Source organism: Ylistrum balloti, unplaced genomic scaffold (genome assembly GCF_031769215.1).
Source record: "Ylistrum balloti isolate Yb309-2 unplaced genomic scaffold, AGI_CSIRO_Ybal_v1 Utg370580, whole genome shotgun sequence".
NCBI classification, from domain to species: Eukaryota; Metazoa; Mollusca; class Bivalvia; order Pectinida; family Pectinidae; genus Ylistrum; species Ylistrum balloti.
This window is the reverse complement of record NW_026782361.1, coordinates 683,794-705,700: the sequence shown is the minus strand read 5'-3', so window position 1 is coordinate 705,700 and position 21,907 is coordinate 683,794. Positions and strand designations below refer to the sequence as shown.

General features: G+C 34.8%; 1 protein-coding gene across 2 annotated transcripts in view; it reads right to left on the bottom strand.

Annotated features, from left to right (window-relative positions):
• The window catches only part of LOC132556577 (L-fucose kinase-like), a 33,930-nt gene extending 12,604 nt beyond the window's left edge, over positions 1-21,326 (bottom strand). Inside the window, exons 1-22 of one of the 2 annotated variants that reach the window (XM_060220993.1) lie at positions 21,247-21,326; positions 17,794-17,876; positions 17,550-17,701; positions 16,950-17,000; positions 16,692-16,817; positions 16,514-16,586; positions 15,756-15,850; positions 15,193-15,273; positions 14,602-14,721; positions 13,845-14,031; positions 13,388-13,527; positions 12,112-12,276; positions 11,637-11,762; positions 10,231-10,332; positions 9,984-10,114; positions 9,695-9,772; positions 8,738-8,874; positions 7,773-7,924; positions 7,331-7,477; positions 6,658-6,819; positions 2,281-2,315; positions 748-851 (exon numbers count right to left, since the gene is read on the bottom strand). In XM_060220993.1, the coding sequence (XP_060076976.1) occupies positions 748-851; positions 2,281-2,315; positions 6,658-6,819; positions 7,331-7,477; positions 7,773-7,924; positions 8,738-8,874; positions 9,695-9,772; positions 9,984-10,114; positions 10,231-10,332; positions 11,637-11,762; positions 12,112-12,276; positions 13,388-13,527; positions 13,845-14,031; positions 14,602-14,721; positions 15,193-15,273; positions 15,756-15,850; positions 16,514-16,586; positions 16,692-16,817; positions 16,950-17,000; positions 17,550-17,701; positions 17,794-17,869 (2,440 nt within the window). In that variant the 5' untranslated portion in view covers positions 17,870-17,876; positions 21,247-21,326. Of the gene's footprint in view, positions 1-747; positions 852-2,280; positions 2,316-6,657; positions 6,820-7,330; positions 7,478-7,772; positions 7,925-8,737; positions 8,875-9,694; positions 9,773-9,983; positions 10,115-10,230; positions 10,333-11,636; positions 11,763-12,111; positions 12,277-13,387; positions 13,528-13,844; positions 14,032-14,601; positions 14,722-15,192; positions 15,274-15,755; positions 15,851-16,513; positions 16,587-16,691; positions 16,818-16,949; positions 17,001-17,549; positions 17,702-17,793; positions 17,880-21,246 lie in introns of both variants that reach the window. The other variant, XM_060220992.1, reaches the window with a different exon arrangement.
• Between the last annotated feature and the right edge of the window lie 581 nt (positions 21,327-21,907).

Genomic DNA, 21,907 nt, shown 5'->3' with positions numbered 1-21,907 from the left:
AACAGCTGTACAACATACCTTCAGGAGAACAGCTGTACAACATACCTTCAGAGAACAGCTGTACAACATACCTTCAGAGAACAGCTGTACAACATACCTTCAGAGAACAGCTGTACAACATACCTTCAGAGAACAGCTGTACAACATACCTTCAGAGAACAGCTGTACAACATACCTTCAGAGAACAGCTGTACAACATACCTTCAGAGAACAGCTGTACAACATACCTTCAGAGAACAGCTGTACAACATACCTTCAGAGAGAACAGCTGTACAACATACCTTCAGAGAACAGCTGTACAACATACCTTCAGAGAACAGCTGTACAACATACCTTCAGAGAACAGCTGTACAACATACCTTCAGGAGAACAGCTGTACAACATACCTTCAGGAGAACAGCTGTACAACATACCTTCAGGAGAACAGCTGTACAACATACCTTCAGAGAACAGCTGTACAACATACCTTCAGAGAACAGCTGTACAACATACCTTCAGGAGAACAGCTGTACAACATACCTTCAGGAGAACAGCTGTACAACATACCTTCAGAGAACAGCTGTACAACATACCTTCAGGAGAACAGCTGTACAACATACCTTCAGAGAACAGCTGTACAACATACCTTCAGGAGAACAGCTGTACAACATACCTTCAGAGAACAGCTGTACAACAAGAATTTATCATCACACATTCCTCCAGGAGAACACTTGTAAGCAAGAAATTTAATACATGTTGTACACTTACCTGGACTGTGAGGTTGATAATAGTTTTCCAGGTGAGACAACTCCTCGCACATGACGTTTGTGTCCTCCTGGTTGTATCCGTACAAAACCATCACAATCTTCGGCCTGTCATCATAAAAAAAACATTCTATTTAAATGTAAACAATACAGAGACAATTATTTAAAGTTAAAAATTTCTTTCTTGACACTACAAATGTTGATTAGGAATTGTTCTATATTAATATTGTAATACCTCATTACACAAGGACACTGTTAAATATTGTTGTATAGTAATACTGAAATGCCTCATTACATAACATATTTTCTGACATTGTTGTATGACAATATTGAAACACCTCATTACACAAAGACATTATTGGATATTGTTGTATGGTGATATTGAAATAAACTTGAGACACTGAATAATATCAGGGCCAAATTTCCTCGGTATAGTGATTGTAAGAATGATTTTTCAAATATTTATAAATTCCCCTGCATATGTGAGATTTCATTTTTGTAAGAACTATGATGCATTAAGAAACTGATCTTGGTTGAAAGTAGACATAAAAGCTTAACACACACCCTACCAAGATTAGTTCCCACAAAACAAAATGAAACAAGAACTAAGGACAAACTGATGCCCGCCCACTTTACATCCCTAGACATGTACCATTCCCTTGTAATGCCATATCTCCTTACTAGGTAATATAAAAGAAGATGGCGGACAATGTGCGACACACAATGATGAAACACAATGGCTTTAGGTCACTCTGACCCTTCTGATATGATGACCTAATAAACACAATGGCTTTAGGTCACTCTGACCCTTCTGATATGATGACCTAATAAACACAATGGCTTTAGGTCACTCTGACCCTTCTGATATGATGACCTAATAAACACAATGGCTTTAGGTCACTCTGACCCTTCTGATATGATGACCTAATAAACACAATGGCTTTAGGTCACTCTGACCCTTCTGATATGATGACCTAATAAACACTATGGCTTTAGGTCACTCTGACCCTTCTGATATGATGACCTAATAAACAATGGCTTTAGGTCACTCTGACCCTTCTGATATGATGACCTAATAAACACAATGGCTTTAGGTCACTTTGACCCTTCTGATATGATGACCTAATAAACACAATGGCTTTAGGTCACTCTGACCCTTCTGATATGATGACCTAATAAACACAATGGCTTTAGGTCACTCTGACCCTTCTGATATGATGACCTAATAAACACAATGGCTTTAGGTCACTCTGACCCTTCTGATATGATGACCTAATAAACACAATGGCTTTAGGTCACTCTGACCCTTCTGATATGATGACCTAATAAACACAATGGCTTTAGGTCACTTTGACCCTTCTGATATGATGACCTAATAAACACAATGGCTTTAGGTCACTCTGACCCTTCTGATATGATGACCTAATAAACACAATGGCTTTAGGTCACTCTGACCCTTCTGATATGATGACCTAATAAACACTAACATTTTCACCAGGTTAATTCATGTTAAAAAAATATGCTTCCTAATACTTACTCTCGTATTCGCCTCACTTTAGATCCTACCGGCCTCTGTAATAAATCACATATGTCTGATTTAATAGATTTTTATAACATGAATTCTGACATTTTATACCCATAAATAGAACATAACAAAACTTACACATAAACAGAACAGAACAATACTTACACATAAATACAACAGAACAATACTTACACATAAATACAACAGAACAATACTTACACATAAATACAACAGAACAATACTTACACATAAATACAACAGAACAATACTTACACATAAACAGAACAGAACAATACTTACACATAAATACAACAGAACAATACTTACACATAAACAGAACAGAACAATACTTACACATAAATACAACAGAACAATACTTACACATAAATACAACAGAACAATACTTACACATAAATACAACAGAACAATACTTACACATAAATACAACAGAACAATACTTACACATAAATACAACAGAACAATACTTACACATAAATACAACAGAACAATACTTACACATAAACAGAACAATACTTACACATAAACAGAACAGAACAATACTTACACATAAACAGAACAGAACAATACTTACACATAAATACAACAGAACAATACTTACACATAAATACAACAGAACAATACTTACACATAAATACAACAGAACAATACTTACACATAAATACAACAGAACAATACTTACACATAAATACAACAGAACAATACTTACACATAAAAAGAACAGAACAATACTTACACATAAATACAACAGAACAATACTTACACATAAATACAACAGAACAATACTTACACATAAATACAACAGAACAATACTTACACATAAACACAACAGAAATACAGAACAGAACAATACTACACATAAACAGAACAGAACAATACTTACACATAAACAGAACAGAACAATACTTACACATAAATACAACAGAACAATACTTACACATAAATACAACAGAACAATACTTACACATAAATACAACAGAACAATACTTACACATAAACAGAACAGAACAATACTTACACATAAATACAACAGAACAATACTTACACATAAACAGAACAGAACAATACTTACACATAAACAGAACAGAACAATACTTACACATAAATACAACAGAACAATACTTACACATAAATACAACAGAACAATACTTACACATAAATAGAACAGAACAATACTTACACATAAATACAACAGAACAATACTTACACATAAATACAACAGAACAATACTTACACATAAATACAACAGAACAATGCTTACACATAAATACAACAGAACAATACTTACACATAAATACAACAGAACAATACTTACACATAAATACAACAGAACAATACTTACACATAAATACAACAGAACAATACTTACACATAAACAGAACAGAACAATACTTACACATAAACAGAACAGAACAATACTTACACATAAATACAACAGAACAATACTTACACATAAATACAACAGAACAATACTTACACATAAACAGAACAGAACAATACTTACACATAAATACAACAGAACAATACTTACACATAAACAGAACAGAACAATACTTACACATAAATACAACAGAACAATACTTACACATAAATACAACAGAACAATACTTACACATAAATACAACAGAACAATACTTACACATAAATACAACAGAACAATACTTACACATAAATACAACAGAACAATACTTACACATAAATACAACAGAACAATACTTACACATAAATACAACAGAACAATACTTACACATAAATACAACAGAACAATACTTACACATAAATACAACAGAACAATACTTACACATAAATACAACAGAACAATACTTACACATAAATACAACAGAACAATACTTACACATAAACAGAACAGAACTATACTTACACATTACAACAGAACAATACTTACACATAAATACAACAGAACAATACTTACACATAAATACAACAGAACAATACTTACACATAAATACAACAGAACAATACTTACACATAAACAGAACAGAACAATACTTACACATAAATACAACAGAACAATACTTACACATAAATACAACAGAACAATACTTACACATAAACAGAACAGAACAATACTTACCGGTACACATAAATACAACAGAACAATACTTACACATAAATACAACAGAACAATACTTACACATAAATACAACAGAACAATACTTACACATAAATACAACAGAACAATACTTACACATAAACAGAACAGAACAATACTTACACATAAATACAACAGAACAATACTTACACATAAACAGAACAGAACAATACTTACCGGTACACATAAATACAACAGAACAATACTTACACATAAATACAACAGAACAATACTTACACATAAATACAACAGAACAATACTTACACATAAACAGAACAGAACAATACTTACACATAAATAGAACAATACTTACACATAAATACAACAGAACAATACTTACACATAAATACAACAGAACAATACTTACACATAAACAATACAACAGAACAATACTTACACATAAACAGAACAGAACAATACTTACCATAAATACACATAACATACAACAGAACAATACTTACACATAAATACAACAGAACAATACTTACACATAAACAGAACAGAACAATACTTACACATAAATACAACAGAACAATACTTACACATAAATACAACAGAACAATACTTACACATAAATACAACAGAACAATACTTACACATAAATACAACAGAACAATACTTACACATAAACAGAACAGAACAATACTTACACATAAATACAACAGAACAATACTTACACATAAACAGAACAGAACAATACTTACACATAAATACAACAGAACAATACTTACACATAAATACAACAGAACAATACTTACACATAAATACAACAGAACAATACTTACACATAAATAGAACAGAACAATACTTACACATAAATACAACACATAAACAGAACAGAACAATACTTACACATAAACAGAACAGAACAATACTTACACATAAACAGAACAGAACAATACTTACACATAAACAGAACAGAACAATACTTACACATAAATACAACAGAACAACACTTACACATAAATACAACAGAACAATACTTACACATAAATACAACAGAACAATACTTACACATAAATAGAACAAACAATACTTACACATAAATAGAACAGAACAATACTTACACATAAATACAACAGAACAATACTTACACATAAATACAACAGAACAATACTTACACATAAATACAACAGAACAATACTTACACATAAATACAACAGAACAATACTTACACATAAATACAACAGAACAATACTTACACATAAATACAACAGAACAATACTTACACATAAATACAACAGAACAATACTTACACATAAACAGAACAGAACAATACTTACACATAAATACAACAGAACAATACTTAAGACAATAAACCAATAGATTTACTGACACCTTGTGACTTTCTAAGTTAACAAAAGACAAAAATAACAATACCCAATTTATTCAAAAGTTACAAAAGTTGTATTTTTTGGGTGTTTTCAACTGTTAATTAACAATGAAGAGGTCTGAATCTTAATATGAATATTGATTTTATTGTGACAATAGCGTGACAGATTTTCTTTTCAGAAAATTAAGTGATAACGGGGCATAAGTTGCTCTATGATAACGATGTACTGAGATATGACTATCGGTCAGAGTATTTCGTTGGGTTTTATTTTTCTTTCAATGTGTTATGTATGGTTAAATGTAGAACTTCAGGTTCAGAGGTACTCTTAAGGAGGATTTTTATTTCAGGAACTAAATCTTTATTTCAAACTGAGTTTTTTCAATTTTCCAAATTAATTTTTCTAATCTTTTTATTACTAAGGACCAGCAAAGTACTTCAAGTTAAGTACAGTACAGGTATATGAGTTTTCTGTGTACGAATAAATGAAGTTCTACTATACCTTACCATAAATCTGTAGTGTATATTGCTCCCTTACCATTAATCTGTAGTGTATATTGGTCCTGTACCATTAATCTGTAGTGTATATTGGTCCCGTACCATTAATCTGTAGTGTATATTCGTCCCTTACCATTAATCTGTCCCTTACCATTAATCTGTAGTGTATATTGGTCCCTTACCATTAATCTGTAGTGTATATTGGTCCCTTACCATTAATCTGTAGTGTATATTGGTCCCTTACCATTAATCTGTAGTGTATATTGGTCCTGTACCATTAATCTGTAGTGTATATTGGTCCTGTACCATTAATCTGTAGTGTATATTGGTCCTGTACCATTAATCTGTAGTGTATATTGGTCCCTTACCATTAATTTGTAGTGTATTTTTGTCCCTTACCATTAATCTGTAGCGTATATTTGTCCCTTACCTTGCCGTTGATCTTAAGTGCTATATTTGTGACAGCACCACCATGTTCGTAGGTTATGGGTGGCGTGTCTGACCAGCCACCAGCTACATCTATTCTAGCAGGACATTCAGCAATCACCCACTTTCCAATATCAGGTGCATCACAAAACTCCAGTTTGAAGTTCTGAAGGACAAAAAAGAGATTAAAACGGTACGGTGTTGGATCCTCCCAATGGTCTACAAATAAATACCTTGTACTGTCTTGTGTATAACACACTCTTCAGAAACATGTTCAATGCTAACTGTATGTATTGTTCATCAGGATGTGAAAAGTAAAGGAATCTTAAATTCTTGATTCTGAGAAAATCTATGGAAACAAAAATAAGTAAGACAGATAGACCAATGGATGGAAAAACAGACAAAGCAATAACTACTTGATGAAGTAGGATAAATGTGTTCAATATATATGAGTTAAGGTTCATGTGCCAAATAGGATGCATGGTTTGGGTATATATGAGTTCAAATTGATAGTTAAAAAAATGTTGAAAAAGGAAATAACTGAAGTACAATTATATACTGGGAAAAAAAGTAAAAAACTCTTTTAAAAAATCACAGAAGAATATCAAGTAACCTGTACTGACATGGTGCTATACCACGACATAGACAGTTTCTACAGACAGCTAATTGTTATGTACCTCCTTGGCTGTCATGACTGCCTGACGGATAAGGATGGCTGCGGCTCCCTCGTAATGTCTTGCTGCCCGAGTCAACAAGTCTGGTCGTCCTAGCCAACTTGCTCGGATCTTTGCGAGGGAATCTATTCCTCCTGCTAGGTCACCTTTCTGGGGACAAACATAACAACCTCTTATTGCCATAGATAGGGGCATTACTACCACATGTATGAAATATTGAATACCTCAGACTAGGGCCATCTTATATCAAACTGATCATACATACAGTTCATAACAAGGATGTATAATTTACAAAATAAGTAAGAATTAAAAAGGAAAAAATTGTTGTGTAAAACAGTTAAAGGTTTAACAATCTCAAAAACATCAGATTAAAACTGTCCATAGAAACAAAGTGTCTGTTGATCCAATGCTATCCTCAGTATTCCTTGGGAGTTCGGAGACTCACCTCCAATTGATGGAAGGCCCTAGTCCAGGACTTATTGGCAGCTGGTCCACTCCTAAGGCCTCCTTTGGTAGCAGCCATACACCCTAACACATCAGCAATGTTGGCAAGGGTACGAGCTGCAACTCCTGGCATTCCCTGACACTCCTTGGCCACTGTAATAAAAAATCACATTACGGAAGAGAGTTTAACACATCACATTTATATGTAAAACTTACTGATCACCTACCCACTGATACATCAAGATTTCTTGAATTATATACTATGATTTTTGTTCACAGTTTTACAAATATTTGTAAAACAAATTAGATGTGTTTCTCATGATGTCAAAAAATAGACTTGGTTTTCTTTAATATCGTTACTCTCAAGGTAACGTGAAATCCTATCCCTTATACATATAGTACACAAATACAAAGACTCCAGACCTATTGCTTGTTGAAAAAGAATTTCTAATATCTTGACTTATTTGACACAAGTGACCTTGTGTTAAAGAACCAACATGAACAGCCCAGACATTGTTTTTATTGATAAGAAGTCATTTGAAAATTTTAACACATTTGACCTATGTGACCTTAAAAAAGGGACAAGGTCAACTACATGAACAAAATTTGTAACCTTTCATCCCAGCATGCCACAGATCCAATATCAGCATCATCAGCCTTTTGGTTATGGAGAAGAAGTTGTTTAAGATCTTTACATATTTCATCTTTGTGACCTTGAAAGTTAGTCAAGGTCAACCACATGACCAAAACCTGGTAACCTTTCATTCCAGCATACTACAGGTCCAATATCAGTAACCTTGACCTTTTGATTACTGAGAAGAAGTAATTTGAATGTTAAGTTAAAATGGAAAGTTTACACACATGGCAGACTGCTCATGACTACTGCAAAACACTTTGGCTGTAGGTCATCCTGACTCTTTTGGGTCAGATGGCCTAAAAACCAATTTTTCACAATGAGTTCCTAACCTTGGTCGAGTGTTACCAGAATTTCCTGTGAGAATCCGTCTATATGGGCACTGTTGTAGATGGAACGAAAACCATGGTGACTACTTTGTAGTAAATCTCGCCTGATGTGAATTTTACTCACATTGTAAAATAAAGTCCTGTGAAAAAACAACTATGATTAGACACCTCATAGAGTATTTTCTACCATAACACATTGTGTTATTCCACTCTCAGGACCACTGTGTAAACATGCTGATGATTGTATAAATACGACCTTCCAGTCTTTTAATTGGTTAAGAAGTTGAACTTTGACCCAAAAGGTGCTTCAAGCATTTATGGAAATCAAAAACAGGCAATATGTAGTTCACAATTTTTTTAAGATTATTTTTTCAACCTGGAATTCTAACAATAAATTACTTTGAAAATTAATTAACTCATTTACTACTTGTTATCATTTGAAATTAATTATAATTTTTCCTTGTATTTGCATATTTATTAGCCACATGTTACTATGCTCCAATTGATGTCATTAGAAAAATATATGTTGGTATAAGATAAGTAATTTCATCCCTGTATCTTTCAAAAAAATAAGTAAATCCAGAGAAATTCCATATCCCACAACCATTTGTTGTGTATCTGTAGGAATACAGCCGAACACATTAACTGTAACATGTCACTGCAAAAGTTCAAATCTTTATCTCAGAAAGATTTATCTTTAGATTTACTTGATAATTTCCCACCATATCAAATTCAGAACCACTGCTTTTACATGATTAATTGATGTTAATGGAGATAGAGACCATCAATTCTAGATAATGATTTCATGGACTGATTACATTTAGAACCACTGTTTACACAGTTAAACAAGGAGCTCCATGTAGCCACTTCTTCACAATGAAAATGTCAAACTACATCAGACCCTAACCAATCATCACATTGGATAAATTAAGAACCGTCAGAAGCAATGAAACAAATTACTTTTTCCAGCGGATCTCCTCTTCCATACTGACACACGACAGGATATCATTGAGTGACAATCTCCAGGATGACCGCCATCTGTACAAAAAAAGAAGACATTTTGACCATAATATTAGTTTACAATCTGTAAATTTCCTAGAAATGAAGATAAATACTGATGGAGAGACATTGTTTACCTATCACCACATCTAGTAAGGCTTTCAGGGGACAAATATCTTGTAAGGCTGGCAATGTCACACTGGATTTAGTGAGACGTTAATAAAGGGATAAAAAAGGACACAATTCACACCTGCGTATGATAGTCTGATCTGTATCCTCTAGTTCTCCATGAAGCCATGAGATCTCCTCCAGACCAAGTTCCTCAGAAGAGTGGAACACAGGGAACAGTCTCGCATTGAGAACTGTCTGGTTATCACTGTCCTGTATATAAAGATAACATATCCATGATTGATTGTTGAATGAAATGGACATTTTTACACACATGCAATGACTGATGATACACATACTTCATAAGATAGTGTAAGAATAATACTCACCACATCGGGTCCCCACAGATCCTCTTTGATGATGCCTGTCAGGTTCAGAAACACCACCCAGGGGTTGTTACAGAAAGTTGTCGTACTCTTGTACATAGGGGCCTGTAAATATATAACACATAATATCTGTATATATTACACATAGGGGCCTGTAAATATATTACACATAAGATCTATATATATTACACATAGAGGCCTGAATATATAACATAGAAGATCTGTATATACCAAACACAGGGGCCTGTATCTATAACACAGAGGATCTGTATATACCACACACAGGGGCCTGTATTCATAACACAGAGGATCTGTATATACCACACACAGCGGCCTGTATCTATAACACAGAAGATCTGTGTATTCCACACAAAGGGGCCTATATTTATAACACAGAAGATCTGTACATACCACACATATGGGTCTGTATATACCACAAAAAGGGGCCTGTATATATAACATAGGAGATCTGTATATACCACACATATGGGTCTGTGTATATCATACACAGGGGCCTGTATTTATAACACAGAAGATCTGTAGATACCACACACAGGGGCCTGTATTTATAACATAGAAGATCTGTGTATTCCACACACAGGGGCCTATATTTATAACACAGAAGATCTGTACATACCACACACAGGGGCCTGTATTTATAACATAGAAGATCTGTATATATCACACAGGGGCCTGTATTTATAACATAGAATATCTCTGTATATCATACATATAGTCTTATAACACAAAAGGGCCTGAAACTTGTTAAACTTTTTAGTGTTCAGCACCTTCTTTAACATGGTCAAACTGTCTTTGGAGTAACTAGTTTGATTCAGTCAGTACCTTCTTTGATGCTGTCAAAATTTCCATGTGAGGTACTTACCTTGATACAGTCAAACTCTCTGTGTACAGAACCTACCTTGCAGTCAGATTTTCCACGTACAGTACCTACCTTGACACAATCAAACTTTCTGTGTATAGTACTTATCCAATCTTTCTGTGTATATTACCTACCTCAACACGATCAAACTTTCTGGGTATAGTATCTATCCAAACTTTCTGTGTATAGTACCTACCTCAACACGATCAAACTTTCTGTGTATAGTACCTACCCCAACACGATCAAACTTTCTGTGTATAGTACCTATCCAAACTTTCTGTGTATAGTACCTGCCTCAACATGATCAAACTTTCTGGGTATAGTATCTATCCAAACTTTTCTCTGTGTATAGTACCTATCCAAACTTTCTGTGTATAGTACCTACCTCAACATGATCAAACTTTCTGTGTATATTACCTACCTCAACATGATCAAACTTTCTGTGTATAGTACCTACCTCAACACGATCAAACTTTCTGTGTATAGTACCTACCTCAACACGATCAAACTTTCTGTGTATAGTACCTACCTCAACACGATCAAACTTTCCATGTGTAGTGAGGACATTCACAGTTTTCTCCAGTGTACTTAGATAGATCCTGAAGCATTGTACAACGGTGTAGTCTCCGATCTTTACTGTCTTCTTCAGGTCAGTCTGTTAGAGGAACAACAAACAACCAAATGGTGAACAGATATCTATAACAATAATTTATCTATTCTTGATACTGAGCAATACATATCTCCACATCAATATATGAGAAGAAATGACCAGCTCTTCAAGATCTTTATTTGACAAGCTTATCTTAACATATACTAATCTAAAAATTACAGAAAAATTATCAAACATTACTTGTATAGTTAACTTGTTTTTATCTAATACAACACAACAATAAATCACAATACCACATAAATACTTTTCTCTTTATACAACAATATTCCTATCAATTCAGTATGATTACAGATCCATGTACCTTTAACTCTTTGTAACTAAAGCACACACTTACCTTGAGCTGGGCATCAACACACAGTCCTGTTACCAGGCAACCCCGACCCACCTCCATGCGTCCACCTAGCTGACAGTCTGTGATGATGGACTTGGAACTGACCATCACTTTATCACTGAGGACACTGTTGATTAGGATGGCATCATCTTCTACTTTACACTTGTCCTACAAACCATAACCATACAGGTATGTACGTCATTCTACTTTACACTTGTCCTACAAACCATACAGGTATGTATGTCATTCTACTTTACACTTGTCCTACAAACCATACAGGTATGTACGTCAATCTACTTTACACTTGTCCTACAAACCATACAGGTATGTACGTCAATCTACTTTACACTTGTCCTACAAACCATACAGGTATGTACGTCAATCTACTTTACACTTGTCCTACAAACCATACAGGTATGTACATCATTCTACTTTACACTTGTCCTACAAACCATACAGGTATGTATGTCATTCTACTTTACACTTGTCCTACAAACCATACAGGTATGTACGTCAATCTACTTTACACTTGTCCTACTAACCATACAGGCATGTACGTCAATCTATTTCACACTTGTCCTACAAACCATACAGGCATGTAGGTCAATCTACTTTACACTTGTCCTACAAACCATACAGGTATATATTTAAATCTACTTTATATTTGTCCTACTAACCATACAGGTATATATTAAAATCTACTTTACACTTGTCCTACAAACCATACAGGTATGTACGTCAATCTACTTTACACTTGTCCTACAAACCATACAGGTATATATTTAAATCTACTTTATACTTGTCCTACTAACCATACAGGTATATATTAAAATCTACTTTACACTTGTCCTACAAACCATACAGGTATGTACGTCAATCTACTTTACACTTGTCCTACAAACCATACAGGTATGTACGTAAATCTACTTTATACTTGTCCTACAAACCATACAAGTATATACTATCTTTTTCACACTTGTGCTACTATACATATTTACAGTGTTACCTGTAGCTAGACACACAGACTACCTGTATATACTTCTTTCTAAACATTTCTTGGGTGTTGGCAATATCATGATAACATCAAATGTCCAAATAACTTGAGATGTTCTAAATAGCACTGGATGTCTGGGTAACACAAATTGTCTAATACCATTGAGATGTTCAATATAGCTGCAGTGTGTGGAATGTTTCACTGGTAAACAGAATTATATACAGAAGATGACAATATTAAGCCCCAAAAAACCATGTCTTTACTAGTAAAAGTGAAAACAATTACCTGTACTAATGAATGGTTGATGTCTTGCCAGGTGATCTCTGATTTGTGAAAGTTATTTTTGTATGGACAATCAAGTAAGATGGCTTCATGATCTAAGGGACAGCTAACCAGGTAATGGAACTCTCCTTTCTCTACCATACCTGGATAAAAAAAACAGACATTAACCAAGTAAAGGAACTCTCCTTTCTCTACCATACCTGGATAAAAAAAATAGACACTGACATAATATCAAAGGAAACATGAAACAATGTACCTGGATTTTTTGCCTTCAATCCATGGCTGCACAAAACTATCTTCATTATTAGTTTCTGATTCTGAAAATTAATTCAATTTGGCCAGATTCTTTCCTTTTATCTGTCAAGTGATGCAGTGGACATTATTTTAAATGATTCTCCCTGCATAAACATTAACTATTTTACAAGATGTCTACACTCCTTGACACAGTAAAACAACATACATGCCCATATTTTAAAGTTGTGTAGATTCTGCCATAGGATCTGTCTCGCTGACCTCATTGTCTTAATGATGTTGTCTGACCCAGGTAGGTGGGCTTGACCCTTGACCCCACTTCGACCTCCAGATACAAATTCCTTCTCATTTACATCACTTGTCATTGGTAACATGACATCAAAGAAGAGTGACAACTACAACATAAAGCATATCAAATTACTCTACATCTATCCAACCAAGTGTGAAGTACCTACAGATCTGGTAAACATTTGTTACCTCAGAAGACAGGTATGAAGTATAAAACACCTTATTATCCTACAGTAAAGCAACCATTACTTTGGTAAAAATAAGGTGACTGTGCTAGATCAAGATAATGGTCTATATCTTAATAATAATAAGGTGACTGTTAGAACAAGAAAATGATCTCTATCTAATACATGCACAGCCACATATTAAACTATCAAATTTCTGAGAAAGGAGTAGAAACTTATACTCTCTAAGTTCAAGTGCTTTAAACTACAGAATAAATATGCTGACAAGAACTAATTAGGAACTTGGCCTGTATCTCCTCATTACACAACTACATATCAAATTTTAGTTGAACTTTCCATCCATCAAAGAGTAAATCAACAGACACAAATGAGGTCAAAATGACAAGGGACAACTGTGTACTCTGGTCATTTCATGGCAGGCCATGAAAATAAAGTTTGTAAAACTATAACTTTAATTAACATTTCAGCATACATTTCCATGTATATACTTACCTGTATAGGGGGCTGACCACTGTCCACTCCCATGTAGGTACAAGCATCCAATGGAGGCTTTGTGTGAAAGGACAGGAGGGTCTCAGTTACAACATGACTGAGGTAGATTACAGAACACACCTGTAAAACATAAGTACATGTTTTATTTAACAGAAATCAGGTTTAGCATTCATAACTTCCCTGCCACCTGTATATTTCCCTTGAAGTGATAAAGAAGAGAAGGTTTGTGGCTCTGTTCCCTTCTTGGTATGCATCATTTTGCATTCTTAAAGTGCACATGCAGACCAGTGTCATCAATGCATGAACATATGTTTCATTAAGCTCCAAAATACTGTATTTTTCCAGACTGTCAAGACATAAGGTCAAAGGTCAAAGGATAGGATGACAAGTCACATTATATACCAGCATACTAAAGTTGGATGTTAATGCCTGAGACATTAGACAAGACATGATGGGAGGATGTAGAGAAGGAAGTGTACACAGAAGGACAAGATAGATAGATACACTATTATACTATCTATAGTGGATTATATAGGTGTCACCTCCAAAAATATCTATACTAAAATCAATTGATCCAAAAAGTGTATTCACCACTGGGACAGTTCCATCAGGTCTCTCACAGCACTCCAGTCCTCCCAAGTCCTTCTGATACAGTATATCTGTCACATATCCCTGTAAATAGTAGCAAAGTCAATCATACAAAGAACTGATAGAGACGAGAGGGCCCATCTATGACCTGGTTTTTAACAAAATAGAAGTAAATAAATTTTTGAGACTGATCACAAAAAGCGTAAACATCTAAGGCACAGAAGGAATAAAACTAACAGCTGCATCATGTTTACACTGTAATCTAATCATACCATACATTGTTTACAATTTCAGTGTAAAATTGTTATAGCAGAACCAATCACAATTCATAAAACAGTACCTCAGCATATATATATTTCCTTGGTCTTATGTTGTATGAAGGTGTGAAGTCACAGAAACGACACTTAAATTTCTCTGTTTGTATCTGATAAAAGTGCGTCATTATAGAAACCATACACATAAATTTCCCTGGTAATATATATATCTAGTGAAACATCACACATCAACAAATTAATTAGTTGTTGATGAGAAAGTGACATAGTAAACCTTACTGTATAAATTCTTACCTCTGTGTTGATCTTATAGACACCATGGTCACGACAGTATTTTGGCGTACTTGGAACTGTGATCACACACACATCAGAATCTTGCCAAGGAATGGCTACAATTAGAAACGGATAAATCTCAAATCTTCATCTCAACCCATATCATCAACCAAAAGACAAAGAAGTAGGTTTATGTTTATTTTAATGATAATACTTGATTTGGTAGTAGTAGTAGGAAGTTCTTATCCTGTTCACATAGTAGGGGTATTCTGGAAGTATCTTCTGGCACAGGTACCTCCTTGCATAAAACCTCCTAACTAAACACCCTGAATTGTTTTGTTAAACTTTTCCCTATTTTTTTGTACAAATGTTTAATAGCAAAATTTCAGTAATTCCTTGACTAGTGATGGTAAAACTAATAAGGTTGTTTATCACGCATAAAGTGATGGAGTGAAATTTAGAGTAGTCCATGCCTCACATTTTTATTGATGTCAGTCTAAAGGTCCTATCCTCATTTTAAGAGCTCATTTCAAAGGTCATTTCCTCACATTTTAAAGGTAATTTCCTGGCATTTCAACAGTCATTTTGTCACCTTCAACTAGGATATCGTTGACTAAGAACAGACACTCTTGTCTATGAAATATTATTTTCCATACACTTGCCAAACAAATTTTGATGACAATCCAAGGAGGAAGATATTACACACAAAACCGTCAAAACACCAGGGAGTATTATAAACTGTTACAGGATAAGATCTAAAATTACACTTATTTACAAACCTGCATTTTCTGGAATGGAAAGTATCATATCAACACTACTGACCCAAACTCCAGGCGGGGACTTGACAGCCAACTGGAACAAAGAGATCAGGTAGAAATTCATATTTACCCCTCAGGTAACAGGCAGGAATGCAAGTTATCTTTAACACTCTATAAAGACAAATGGAGAAGAACTTACCTTTTCTGTGAGGTTTTTTAGCAGCAAGTCCAACTGACATGTCATACCATCATATTCAGGGGAGGTAAGAGAGGCAGGTAAAGTAATGAATGCCCTACCACATGGCTCATAAGGGTAATTACGGCCCTGAAACGACATTTACATTCTGTAACATATAAACACATTATACATATTCAATACAAAATTTACTAACACACTGTAAACAATGGCAAATTGAAGACAAATATTACACATTATAATTCTTAAATTGTCACTTACACAGTGCAGGATGAGAACTTTGGATTCCTGGAGAACATCAGGATTTATGATCTAAAAAAACACAGAATCATTTATAAACATCAGTTGAATGATATTACATATTTTTAACTAAAACACGTTCTTTAAAAGAAAATAATCTCTGTTTTGTCCAGAGATCCTGAGATGTATTTCAAAAATGTGGCAGCTGTTTTCTAGATTACTGTGTGCAGCAATGTCTGATCTGTAGCATTTCAACAAATCTGAAGAAGTTCTATTTGTAACAAGAACCATTGAATGAATTCTGTAAACCCTTCAATGTCATCAGCACCTCTATAATACCAGAAATACAGAAACCAGGTTGGTCTGAGGAGTTTAAATAACTGAACAGGTTGGAATTGCATGAAATCTGATCCTAGCCGGCATTGAGGCCTGGATCAGAAGCAGTGTCCACAATTTGTTGAAACCTTCATGTCTAAGCATATATTTCCTTGTATTTCCAGTTCATTTTATACCCTACTCTTGATGTTATTGCAATCAACTGAGAATCAACTTACATTATCAACCCAGACGTTTCAAGATGACCTTAACCTTTCCTTTGAAATGTGACCTTGACATACTTACAGAGTATCCTTTTTGTGCAGACAGGTACTCGGTGACAGTGAGGAGAGCATTGATGGTGGCACCTCCACTACCCACACTTGATTTGGGATCCTCTACTGTGAGTAAAAGGACCCCTTTGTCTATCTGCCCCTTTGCTTGACGAATCTCTAACTCTGAAATAGATAGCCCCAAGGTAGAACTCATCAGTAACTTGTAATTTCTCATATACACCAGTGGTAGTTCAAGTCAGTGATAAGTTTATTACCTGTCTGTAAGGTGTTTGCCCATTGTCTGTTGGCACATGTCAGCACAATGGCTGTCCACTTCACCCTCTCCGCCATGCCAATTCTTCTGCAACAGAAATTTCTCTCAATCAACCATTCATCTATCTTTTCATTTTTAACCATCTAAAATATATGATGAACATTTTAGATTAAGTGATAACCTTACAAAATTCTTACTAATTAAAGTTTAAAAGCTTGATCGGCTAACTTTTCATCATGCCTGATGTCAAATAAGTCAGTCTATAGTGTAGCTAGATCAGAGTAATAAGTCAGTCTATAGTGTAGCTAGATCAGAGTAATAAGTCAGTCTATAGTGTAGCTAGATCAGGGTTATAAGTCAGTCTATAGTGTAGCTAGATCAGGGTTATAAGTCAGTCTATAGTGTAGCTAGATCAGGGTTATAAGTCAGTCTATAGTGTAGCTAGATCAGGGTTATAAGTCAGTCTATAGTGTAGCTAGATCAGGGTTATAAGTCAGTCTATAGTGTAGCTAGATCAGGGTTATAAGTCAGTCTATAGTGTAGCTAGATCAGGGTTATAAGTCAGTCTATAGTGTAGCTAGATATGGGTAATAAGTCAGTCTATAGTGTAGCTAGGTCAGGGTAATAAGTCAGTCTATAGTGTAGCTAGGTCAGGGTAATAAGTCAGTCAATAGAGTAGCTAGGCCTGGGTAATAAGTCAGTCTATAGTGTAGCTAGATCAGAGTAATAAGTCAGTCTATAGTGTAGCTAGATCAGGGTTATAAGTCAGTCACTAGTATAGGGAGGTGGCCTGTGTAATATGTCAGTCTATAGTGTAGCTAGGCCTGGGTAATAAGTCAGTCTATAGTGTAGCTAGGCCTGGGTAATAAGTCAGTCTATAGTGTAGCTAGATCAGAGTAATAAGTCAGTCTATAGTGTAGCTAGATCAGAGTAATAAGTCAGTCTATAGTGTAGCTAGATCAGAGTAATAAGTCAGTCTATAGTGTAGCTAGATCAGAGTAATAAGTCAGTCTATAGTGTAGCTAGATCTGGGTTATAAGTCAGTCTATAGTGTAGCTAGGCCTGGGTAATAAGTCAGTCTATAGTGTAGCTAGATCTGGGTAATAAGTCAGTCTATAGTGTAGCTAGGCCTGTGTAATAAGTCAGTCTATAGTGTAGCTAGGCCTGGGTAATAAGTCAGTCTATAGTGTAGCTAGGCCTGTGTAATAAGTCAGTCTATAGTGTAGCTAGGCCTGGGTAATAAGTCAGTCAATAGCGTAGTTAGACCTGGGTAATAAGTCAGTCAATAATGTAGCTAGACCTGGGTAATAAGTTAGTCATTTTTTTTTTTTTTTTTATCAAACCCAAAATCAAATGGGCACAAAAGGGACCAAGGGGAACATATATATGAAATTTAAGAAAGATCCATCCAATACTTCTTAAGAAAAAGCAATAACAAACTTTCAAAGTTAAAATATTAGAGGCCCGGCTTTCTGACTTTTTTTTATCTGTCCCAAAATCAAATGGGCTACATTTGAAAGAGATCCATCTTTTACTTTTCAAGAAATTGCAATAACAAACTTCATTGCAAAAAAATCCAAGATGGCAGCCTGTTGGCTATTTTGTTTTTTTATCAGTCCCAAAATCAAACAGACACATATTTTGAGCAAGATCCATCCAGTACTTCTCAAGAAACAGCGATAACAATAATTGTTTACCGACGGGCTGACCATGGACACAAAGCGATTTGAATAGGCCAACTCCAGACTGGCTGGAAGATTAAAAAGTGGCAGTTGGAATTTAATTCAGGGAAAATCTTTGCACTTTGACCACAACAAAAGGAGCAGATACACTATGAATGGTGAGGAAAAATACTACAAGGAGATCATGAAAAAGACCTAGGAGTCACAATTGAAACTGACTTGAAGTTCAGTATACATGTTGCCAGTTGTGTGAAAAATGCGAACAGACCGATAGAGCTATGGAAGAGGTTGTTCATGCATATGGACAAAGAAATGATTATTGTGTAAGGCCCTCAGTAGACCACATTTGGAGTATGCTTAAACTGTATGTAATCCACTGTTAATGTGCAAAAAAGAGCCACTAAGCTTGTTCAATCTTTAAAGGACTTATCATATCCAGACAGACTACTAGCACTCGGACTCCCAACCTTACAATATAGGAAAGAGGTCGGATGTCAGTCAAATCTATAGAATCATCAATGGAAGTGAATAAACAGATAGAGAATGTTTGAAATTATCAATAGCAACAGAAAAAGGGGGCATATATAACTTCAAAATCCAGCAGAAACATTCAAGACTACACTGAAGGGCGCACCCATTAGAACTGAGACTGGAACTGTTTACCGAATGAAGTGATCATTGCAAGAAGGCTGAATGCATTCAAATCAAGGGTAAACAATTCTATACACTTAAACATATAGGAAAACACTTAAATAAACTAGGCACAAATATTTTGGACAATGAAGCACAATTGACAAAGGAAGGCAATTTTCGACTTGTGCCTTGTCTGAGCCTCCGACTCAAGATCTACAGCACCAAATGGCACTGCAAAGACATTTCAAACTGCCATCGCATCCCCCCAAAAAAAGATGTTTGGAAGTTGTATTGATAGACAGCAGGAAATCCTCTACATGATCATAGTGATAAAACGTCTAATTATATCATAGGAACACCTGGATCGTAATGTATATTCATACATGGATAAAAAGTGTTCAAATAACACACATCAAACACGGGTACAAACAAGGTATTGTATACAGTATACAAAGGTTCTCGATTTGAATTACCTGTGGTTACATGCTTGAGCTTGATATGCAAAATATTGTTTGTTATTTCTGTTTACTTTGTTTCTGTCTTTGTTTGTGACCATATTGTCCCTAATATTTTTATAACTTTTTATCTGTTTTATGTTCCATGTATGTGATGTACTTTATGTAATATTTGTGTCTAGATAAAGGAGCAGATTGCCCTCGATAGACCACATTTGGTGACTAATGCAAGAACGCTAAATGCATTCAAATCAAAGATAAACCATTAGACAGGACTAAATGTCAAGTTCTATCCAGATTGTTACTAGTAAGGAGGTATCTACTAGGAGAAAAGAGGTCCGGGAATTATATACACAACAGATTTAAACGTAAACATTGACATCCATCCAAAGCTTTAATTTTAAATACGTGAAGTGGGTTTTTTTCTATTTGAACAGACTAGTTCAGATATCGTCACGCAAAACCAACGATAAAATCAAGACTGACGAATCAAGGTGGTCTAGAAGATTAAATAACTTGTGCAGACAGAAGATCGGGTGAATATAGTAATCCAAAACCGGCGATCCAAAACTAAGTCCTAGTATGGACATCGTCCGGAGGTTGGGGAATGAGCTGGCAAAAATCAAAACACGTCGGCAAGAAAAATCGCATCTACAATCATAAAAGAAATCCATCTACAAATACCTTTGTACGACGCGTTGGACACAGCTACTTCACAGAATGAAACTAACACCGTGCATGTGGTCCCGATCACGAAATGCACACGCTTGTATATGTGTGTGTAAAAAACAGAAGAGTTCCTCTTTACTTACAGTTATCGTTCCTAGTCCATACTATCCTCGGCAGCTGTCGAGCTTATCGCTGTAAGCAAATCTTGGAGATCAGAATGCGTTGTTTAGTGCCAACGTTGTGTGATCTTATTTGTTCTCTGTATGTTGGATCCGTCCTCTTCCTTTTCTGTTTAGTTTGTATATTTAATTCAAAATGTTTTTTGCAAAATGTTAGATATATACTACAAGATCTTATAATATCTTTGAAAATTATGATCCGTGAACACGAGTTTAAATATCAATAATATAAGTCTGTGCTTTTAACCGAACTAAAGATCAGCCGCTGCAGATCTTGTAATATAGACATTACCTAATTGACTTGCCAAATTGATATTAAAAAACACAACAAAAACTGTTAAGTAAAAAGGAAAAATATCTTAAATGTAAAAACATGGAAAACATTGAACTGAAATTATATGTCGAAAAATTTCTCACTTGCCTACAGAGCGTGTCAGTGAAGTGGTTGTATCTATTTTAATCCTGAAGACTTAGACAAGAAAATTACCACAAGATAA